Genomic DNA, 9,503 nt, shown 5'->3' with positions numbered 1-9,503 from the left:
AGTGGCGGGGACAGTCATGTGGTTATTGTTCATGTGTCCAACAGCAGAGGGGAAGAAACTGTTCTTATGGCGAGAGGTTCTGGTGCGAATGGACCAGAGTGACCTTCATTGAGCTGACGTGACTGAAGAGAGCCTCCCTCTCTCAGGCTTACTCCCAGTACGCTCAGCGAGAGAGACATTAAACACAAAGCAGAACCTATAAAGATGTTGGTTTATCATTTATTATTTCACTAATAAATACAATTATCTTTTGTCACAGCGGTTTCCTATCCCAGCTATGATGGGGCGAGAGACGTGGTACACCCTGGACAGCTCCCCAGCCTGTCGCAGGGCTAACACAGAGACAGACAGCCATTTCCACTCACACTGACGCCCTTTTAGCTGTGAACTCCTTTGCAAACATAATTGGACATGCACAATAATGCACAGCTATAGAATGATTTGCTAAACCTGCTGTCCATTCTGCTGCCATCATGCATTAAAGAGCAGCTGCATGACATTCACAGGTGATATACGATATGCCTCAAGTGACTCCAATGGTGCCCAAAGCAGCAGCATCGCTTCTTCCTGTAATCACCATGAAAATCTTTGGTCGGAAAAACCAGGAGGGGGTGTTAATCAAAGCTCCTGATCAAAAACTGGAATGTGAAGGAAAGTGATCTTTGCAGCTGCTCCATGAATCTACAGAAAAGCTGCAGATGTTACTTGAAAACATGCAGATGAACTTTTAATTTAGTCTCTTTTGGCAAAAATGGGATTTCCAGGATTTGCCAAAAACGACTGCAGGAACTTAAACTGTTATAAATCTGTCACCAATATGTCAAACAGACCTGTCGTGACTAAGCCAGACAGAAAATTCCTATTAAAAGAAGAAGCAACCAGTCAGTGTTGTGCATCCTTTATGTATCTGTAAGAAGTCTCGCTGACATGAAAAATCTCGGATAATCTGAAGAGGAGGGCAGCAAAAAGACAGCATCACAGCTCTATAAACATGCTTCAATGACCAAAAGGACTGGATTGATTACAATGTAGGTGTAATAACACAGAGCCTTAAAAGCACTTGCAAACCAGGTGATTTCTTTATTTTATATAGAAGCCCTGTTCATTAAAGTCTACTTACAGATAGAAGTAAAGACATTAGACATAAAAACTCACAGAAACACCTGAAAGCATTGTCGCATATGATCAGCGGCTAACAGAGGGAGGATGAGCTGACTTGTAGCAAACACTCGGTCTGTAGAAAGTAGCGGAACATAGAAAACAACAGAGGAGCCTGCTCTCGTTGGAAGCAGAGGCGGATTCTCTCTCTCTCTGCTGGTATGAGTCAGTGTCTCTTACCCATCAGCCTCAGTGAACGGATCTTCTATGTTAGTCTGTACAACAAACAACAAACGCAACAATGACCGTGTACACGCCCGTGTGTGCCCGCCTGTCACAAACAGCAGCGGTAGCATCAAAGTCAGGCCCAGCCCGTTTGGTGCACCAAACAGCTGCAGCATGCTGAGCTAATGTTTTTCTCCAAACACTCTCTAAAAGTGTTCACAATAAACTGTGAACAGACACCGAGGAGAGCAGCAGAAGACCTCATTCAGGAGCTAAACTCAACATGAACTGAACTCACAGCAACGTTAGCTCGGTGCTTACCTTTAGATGAGAGAAACTCGGTTTGTGATCCAGCTGCAGCTCTTCTCCGCCTCTTCCTGTTCCTCTTTACATGCAGTTTACAAACAATGAATAGGTGCATTATCGCCACCAACTGGTGTGGAGAAACTAACGTGATTGAAGTTTGATCTATGTGAGGTTTTTACTCATTTTCAGATTTCTGACCTTTTCTGTTTTAAACTGTTCTCTTTAATCCGGTGCGTCATGTGAGAGTCTCCTCTCTTCCAATTTATCCTGCATTGTTTTGAATCCTGAAAAAAACCTCCCTGCAGGCAGGGATTGCTCAGTAGGTAGAGTGGTGGCCCCACGATCGGATAATCGCGGGTTCAATTCCCCTGAACAGCTACCCTGAGGTACCCCTGAGCAAGGTACCATCCCTACACACTGCTCCTCGGGTGCCCAATGGTTGCCCACTGCTTCACTGAGTGAATGGGTTAAAATGCAGAGAGGGATCAATAAAGTAAACTTTCTTTAAACCATCTTCCCCCCCTCGCTGTTGACCTGTTTAAGCCGTCTCTTCCAGAGTTAATGAGCCAGTATCCAGGAGAACATCATGTTCTATCTCTGTTTAAATGTCTGAATGTCTGTTCTGTATTCTGAATGAGATCCCTTCTCCTTACAGACAATAACTATCACTGAGCTTTTTCTCTGCCCTAAGCTACAATAAATGACTCTGATTTCATTGACTCTTTGATGGATTTGTATAAATATGAACATTAGTGCTGATCGATGTCTGCCTGCCCATTTTCTCCACAATCACCTCTACCTAAATATTTAACATTACATTTAGCACTTGCTTGTTTTAATTTCTTACTTACTGAGTATACGTTCTGTGTATGGCCCATTTTATGCTCTCATTAAACCAGTGGTATATATATATATATATATATATATATATATATACACACACACACACACACGTACCCACCTTATTACCGACATTAAAGCACAGTAGTATAGGCCTATTTAACACCATATACAGTTCAGACAAGACAATTGTATTTCTTATATGAATGTTATTTATTTTAACTGTCATAAACAAGATGTGACAAGTGATCATAATAACAACTGAACTGCAGTAAAACATTCACAGAAGGTGGGACATCCAATGTTTAAGTGATGACGTATGAACCCTGCTTCCAAAACTACTCTGCTTCTGTGGTTTATCATGTTTTAATGCTTTGTATCTTGTTCTATTTAATCTGAACAAGCCCCTAAAACAGTCTGTGATCACTGTCTGCCTCTCTTGTTTTTTATACCGCTAATCATTTTCAAGCTCACTTTTTAAAACCTTACCATTAACTACAGCCCAGCCCATTGAGCAGTATATTAATGACTAACCTTGTATTGTGGGTGGATTATCTCGGTTGTTCTCCTGACTGAAGTTTGGTTCGTTTACAACAACAACAATAATAGCTTTCATCCTCCAGCTTCACTGTGCATATATTAGACTTGTAGTCAAGACCGCCTAAACCAAGACCAAGACAATACCAAGACCAGAGGGTATCGACACCAAGACAAAGTCGGGATGAGATCAAGACTGAGACAAAAAAGTGTTTGAACTGCAGCCAGATGCTGCTTCGTTTACGCATGTCAGGCATATTTATGTGTTTTTGCGATGCACTCGCACAGCCCTCCTCACCGCTGTCTACTGTCTCACTCACTGAGTGGACAGACGCACGCTCCACTTGACTGTCGCATCTCTCACCCTCTGCTTTTCACATAATGATGTTATCCTAGCGAAAGGAAATTAAGTGAGGAGCCGGCTCTCGCTCATTGGGAGTCGACTCTTCTAATTCACTACAAAGCACTCTCTAAGCACGGCTCTTAGAGCCGTTTTGTGCTTGACACATTATCCAACGTTACGTTGTGTCATGGATACTGTTGACTCCAAATCTCCTGACCACTATGCTGATCGGAGACGGCAAGACCGAGACAGTGAGAACAAGACAAGGTAACTGGAGTTTGAACTTGTGATCTGCACACACTTTAATGGTGTATAATATGATACTATGGTTAATATAATATGCCTGGCCATGGAGCACTGAGCCTGCTGTGTGTGTCTGTCTCTGGCACTTCATCCATTATTGTGGGGGGGAAAAAACAGTGTTGAAACCAAGACTGAAAGTGAGATTTATTCAAATAGATATTTGCATATTGACCAACACAACAGCGAGTTTTCACACAGCATTGATACCAAAAAGGGAAAATATCGCCTCTTTTATCTCCATGTGGATACAATCTTTGTCTGTTGTAATGGTGGGGAGTTTTCTTCTCACAGCCACTAGGCATAACAAAGACAGACAAAGTGCCTAATGACCATGAAAACATCTGACAGTTATCTGCATTGGGGTTTTTTGTTGTTGTTTTTTTTTCATCTCCACACACACTAGATGATGTTAGAAGCTAAATCAGATGAAACACAGATTTCCCACCACATTCAAATAAAAAGAGGTGTTTCCCATATCATTTGGACATCATTCCTTTGGACAACATGGATCTAGTGAGAATCACTTACTACTACTAATAATAATAATAATAATGGATTGCGTTTATATAGCGCTTTTCGGGGCCCTCAAAGCTCTTTACAATTCCACTATTCAATCACACACTGGTGGAAGCAGCTGCAGTTGTAGCCACAGCTGTCCTGGGGGAAGACTGACAGAAGTGAGGTTGCCATATCGCGCCATCACCAGTAGGCGGCAGGTGAAGTGTCTTGCCCAAGGACACAACGACCGAGCCTGTCCGAGCCGGGGCTCGAACCGACAACCTTCCGGTTACAAACGAACTGCCAACTCTTTGAGCCACCATCGCCCCATAAATAAGAGATCACTAAACTCACATAGACACAAAACAGGCCTAAATACACACTTGAATATACTCATAACACTGCTGAGTGCACTCTTGGTGATGCTGTGTACCTGTAACCAGCTCTGAAAACTTTTACTTAAAAAGCCAAAGTTGGTCTGTGTGTTCACTTCTGTCTCACAGCCTACGAAAGAGGATTTGAAATTATCAGATTTACATCCTCCTTACAAATAGAGACATCGATTATGGTCCATTAGATTAAACCAAAGAACTAAAGAATAAACATCATTTAAGAAAACTCCAGAAGACTGGGCTATGGCTGGTCTCACTGAAGAACAACAACAGATTCAACTGCAGACTTTAACTTCTAACGGTTCTTTGCTGCTTTACCCCAATTTTCTCAAGATGCTTTTCCATCTGCTTTTTAAACAAGTTTTGTAATATCAGTTGGATATAAAAGACAGTTAATAAATACATATTAATAATACAACTACTACTAAACACTACTGTGTCCTAAAGAGGAAAAGATTTTTTTTTTAAAAATTAAAACATTTTTAGAGCATCGAAATTCATTTCAGAAAAAATCTTGATCTACATATCTATACTTGCAGCAGTTAAATTTAACATTCGGGATTATTCACTGTAGGCCCAAAAATCAGAGCTAGCTCATCAGATCCAAGGGTGACATCAGCTGACACTCTCTACAGGAGACTCCACCTGAACTCTGTGGAGCCTGATCTCAAGTTTTTTAAGTCTGACCCTGAAACCAGGAGAGGATCTTTCTGTCTCTGCAGATTCATTGTGATCCGGGGATTTCAGTTCTGCATGCTCACACTGATGTTTGCAAAGAGCAGATAATGAAGTGAATGTTTTTGCACATTGGTAACAGTGAAACAGTTTATTTACAGCGTGGGATCGTTTGTGTTCAGAGTATGAACTGACATTCCTGAAGTTCTTGTCACACTGGTCACAGCTGAAGTTCCCTCTAATGTGTGTACGTTCATGAAGGTTACGACTATTTGAATGTGAGAAGCTTTTGTCACAGTGTCTGCACTTGTATGGTTTCTCTCCTGTGTGGATTCGTATATGCCCTTTAAGCTGACCTGCACTAGTAAAGGATGACCCACATTGGTCACAGAGGTGGTCTTTAACCCCACTGTGAATGAGTTCATGTTTTTTTAATGTACTTGGAATGGGGAAGCCTTTCCCACATTCTTTGCAGTAGTTCATTTTGTCTCCAGTGTGTCTACGTTGATGTCTTGTTAGGCACTCTTGATGATTGAAAGTTTTTCCACAAAGTTCACAGCGAAACATTTTCCCACCACCACAGTGACGACAAGGTTGAGAAGTGGATCCATCTGTGTCGCTCTGCTTCTAAACAAAGACACAAAGACAGTGTAAGTCAGTCCTTCAACATTTTTCTCCTGAACATCGCCTGATATAAAGAGCATCTCGCCAAAGTCCAATTACATTTTATTGTTTACCTTGCAACATTCAGCTTACTGGGCTACAATTACAATAAGAGTATTGTGACTAGAAAAGCAGTTATTTAGTTGTTTTTTTTATGATCATGAAAGACAAAAATAATAACTGAAGTCTGATGAACCTCTCAGCACTACCTTTCCATCCATTAGAATTACTAACATGCTAACACAATTTAATGAGCAAAGTTGTTCCAAACAGGCAGACTAAAATAAAAACACAAAATAAGAAAATATAAATACATACCTCACAGTAACTACACTTGTAGCGTTTCTCTCTGGTGTGAATCTGTTGGTGGACTCTCAGGTAACGTGGAGCTTTAAAGGTTTTATCACACAGGTCACATTTATAAAGTCTCTCCTCAGTGTGGCTAAACATGTGGTATTTTAAGTGTGTGGCTGTCTTAAAAGTTTTGCCACACTGATCACAGCAGTAAACATCATGTCCAGTGTGAATGCGTAGGTGTCTATTTAGGTAACTTTTAAAACTAAAGGTTTTACCACAAATGTCACAGCTATATGCCTTAATCCCAGAGTGGATAATTTGATGCTTCTTTAACTTGCTACGATAAGAAAAAGCCTTGTCACACTGATAACAGCTGTATGCTTTAATTCTACTGTGGATGACCTGGTGCCTTTTTAAGTGTCTAGGCTCAAAAAAAGACTTTCCACACAAGTCACAATTGTACGATTTAACTCCAATGTGGATGAACTGATGGGTTTTTAATTGTCCACGCTGAATAAAAGACTTTCCACACAAGTCACAACGGTACGGTTTAACTTGAGTGTGGGAAAGATGGTGTCTTTTTAAGCTTCCAGGCTCGCTAAAACACTTTCCACACAATTTACAGCTGTACGCTTTAACTCCACTGTGGATGAGTTGGTGTGTTTTTAAGTGTCCAGACTGATTAAAGGACTTTCCACACTGATCACAGCTGTATGGTTTAACTCCACTGTGGATGAGTTGGTGTCTCTTTAATTGTCCAGGCTCAGTAAAAGACTTTTCACACTGATCACATCTGTATGGTTTAACTCCATTATGGATAAATTGGTGTCTCTTTAATTGTGCGGGACGGGTAAAAGACTTTTCACACTGATCACAGCTGTATGGTTTAACCCCACTGTGGGTAAGTTTGTGTGTTTTTAAGTGTCCAGGCTGGGTAAAATCCTTCCCACACTGATCACAGGTGTACAGTTTAACTCCAATGTGGATGAGTTGGTGGTTTTTTAAGCTTCGCGGCCGAGTGAAAGACTTTCCACAGAAGTCACAGCTGTAAGGTTTAATTGCACTGTGCATTAGCTGATGTCTTTTTAAGTGTCCAGCCGAGGTAAAAGACTTTCCACACAACCCACAGTTGTACAGTTTAACTCCACTGTGAATGAGTTGGTGTCTTTTCAGGTGTTCAGCCCGGGTAAAAGATTTTCCACACAAGTCACAGCTGTAAGGTTTAATTCCACTGTGGATGAGTTGGTGTCTTTTTAGGTGTTCAGCCTGGGTAAAATCCTTCCCACACTCATCACAGCTGTATGTTTTCTCTCTCTTTCTTCTGTGAGGTTTGTCGGCCTCCTGAGAGCGCTGACTTCTCGCTCCATGTTGGTCCTGCAGTGACAGAGATACAAACAGAGGCAGTGAGTGAAATGCAGTCGTGGAACAAACTGAAACTGACTCCATTAGTGGAATCAAAGAAAACAAAAGCACTGTGGGAAGGTGTGTTACCACCACCTTCTGGTGACAGTATCACATTACAATGATGTGCTACAATGAGAGTTGGAATGCAAATGACATTATTGAAGAAATATTGATCATGGGAAAAAATCTTTTGCTTCATAAAAATTGTGAGTGTAACTGATGATAATTTTTTTTCAATGTGTGCTGATAAAATATGATCTTTGTATTTTCTTGAAACTTCTGTGTGTGATATATTTGTCCAAGAGGGAGATTGGACGAATATATTATTTATTTATTTGCCCATGAGTAAGTTTGATAATAATGATGGAGCTAATAGAAGCAGTAAACATAAAAAAATAAATAATAGCACTGTTTTCAAAGCACCCTTTTTCATCTGCGAGCAAATGAACCATCCCCAGAGTGCACCCAAATGCTTTTTGATGGAGCTGCAAAAGCTGGTGATAGCCTAGCATACTCAGCCGGATGGTGAACATCTACATGCTCGTGCAAGTTAATCATGTTTGAGTATGTAGAGAGTTGAAAATAGCTTTCTAGTAAACTCTGGTATCAGAAATACAAACGTCACTAATGTCACATAACTTTGCCGACATGTGGCCAACAGTAATGTTTTAATGTTCTTCGTTATTAAACATTTGCACATAAATAAGTGACGTAATATTCAGTACTTAAAGTGTACTCTTCGGCCGCCCCTCATCCGCCGTTTCTTTCTGCAAATTTATCCACACCCATCGCCGCGCTATGCATTCTGGGATATGTTGGGCCACGAAGTCTACACTGCCACAGCCTTAAAATTCAGGGAAATGAAGGACGCATTTCAGGGCCGCATTTCGAGCAGCCTTTGAATTGGGACAGCCTTTGGCGCGCCGCTGTGACGTAAATGGCCTTAAAGTCCGTACTTTAAGGCTGCAGACCCTGAATTGGGAGACAGCCTGAGTGTGTGTGGGGAAGCTAATCTGACCTGTGAGAGACTTCTGGACTGTGAACTCTTAATGTATTATGCACTCTGATAAATGGGCTTCATACTATGTTTTACTCTTCTGGTTGATCTTGTGGTTACAAGAACAAGTTTGTGGTTTAATACAAAGACATTTATAGAGTGTTATAAGGAAACTGTTTGATCAATGTTCACTGCACAGTAGTAGTGAACGCTGTTAAAGGAGCATTGCACTCTATATAGTTGTAGGTTGTATAAGAACAGTAAATATGTTTGTTTTATGTCAAAGACATTATTTTCTTGTAAAGAGTAAAACAGCGATATTTAAAACAACAGAAGTTACATTGTCAGTACAGTGGAATTTCACATGAATAATTTAGTGCTGAACAAGAATTAAAATGTTTAAAAATGAGTTAATTTTATGATGTTTGTAAATGTAGTTAAAAATGAAGTACAGAGCACACTATTGTGTTTTGTTTATCTTTGTGAAATAAGTGTGGTTATTGTGATACATTGTGGATCTGACATATCAACATTTTGTTTATGTTTTGTCAAAGTTGTATTGAGAGATTTATACAGTCTCGAGCTCAGGGAGCTGTGGCCATGTATCGTAAACTGGACTGAAGCATAAGGCCATTTCTTTGCAGTTAGTGTGGTGATACCTGAAGCTGTTCTAAGCTGTTGTGAAGAATAAACCTTCCTGTTGTGAAACTGACATCAGCTCAACGTGTGTCCCTTTTTCTATTCTTTATCACAGCGCCACACGTTGTTGAACAGGAAACCAGTTGCCCCTTTGGTCATCATCTTAGGGAGGCAACAAGTACTTTGCTCAAACTATACATCTGCACAAGCAGCACACCACCTTGGTCACATTCTGTATGTATGGAGGCGCCCGGGATGGAAAAGATAAAGCTGCTGTTAACAGCAT

The 9,503-nt window shown here is 40.7% G+C and overlaps 1 protein-coding gene across 1 annotated transcript; it reads right to left on the bottom strand.

Annotated features, from left to right (window-relative positions):
- Positions 1-4,429: 4,429 nt before the first annotated feature.
- On the bottom strand, positions 4,430-7,623 carry LOC102204752 (zinc finger protein 883-like). The gene is made up of 2 exons (XM_013915745.1): positions 6,199-7,623; positions 4,430-5,844 (listed from the first exon to the last, which is right to left on the bottom strand). The coding sequence occupies exons 1-2, from the start codon at positions 7,621-7,623 to the stop codon at positions 5,158-5,160; spliced, it is 2,112 nt and encodes a 703-aa protein (XP_013771199.1). The 3' UTR covers positions 4,430-5,157.
- Positions 7,624-9,503: the final 1,880 nt, after the last annotated feature.

The sequence above is a fragment of the Pundamilia nyererei genome, unplaced genomic scaffold (genome assembly GCF_000239375.1).
Source record: "Pundamilia nyererei isolate P.nyererei 1_Seehausen unplaced genomic scaffold, PunNye1.0 scaffold00357, whole genome shotgun sequence".
Classification (NCBI taxonomy): Eukaryota; Metazoa; Chordata; class Actinopteri; order Cichliformes; family Cichlidae; genus Pundamilia; species Pundamilia nyererei.
The sequence above is the reverse complement of the archived record's forward strand: the minus strand, read 5'-3'. Positions and strand labels throughout refer to the sequence as shown.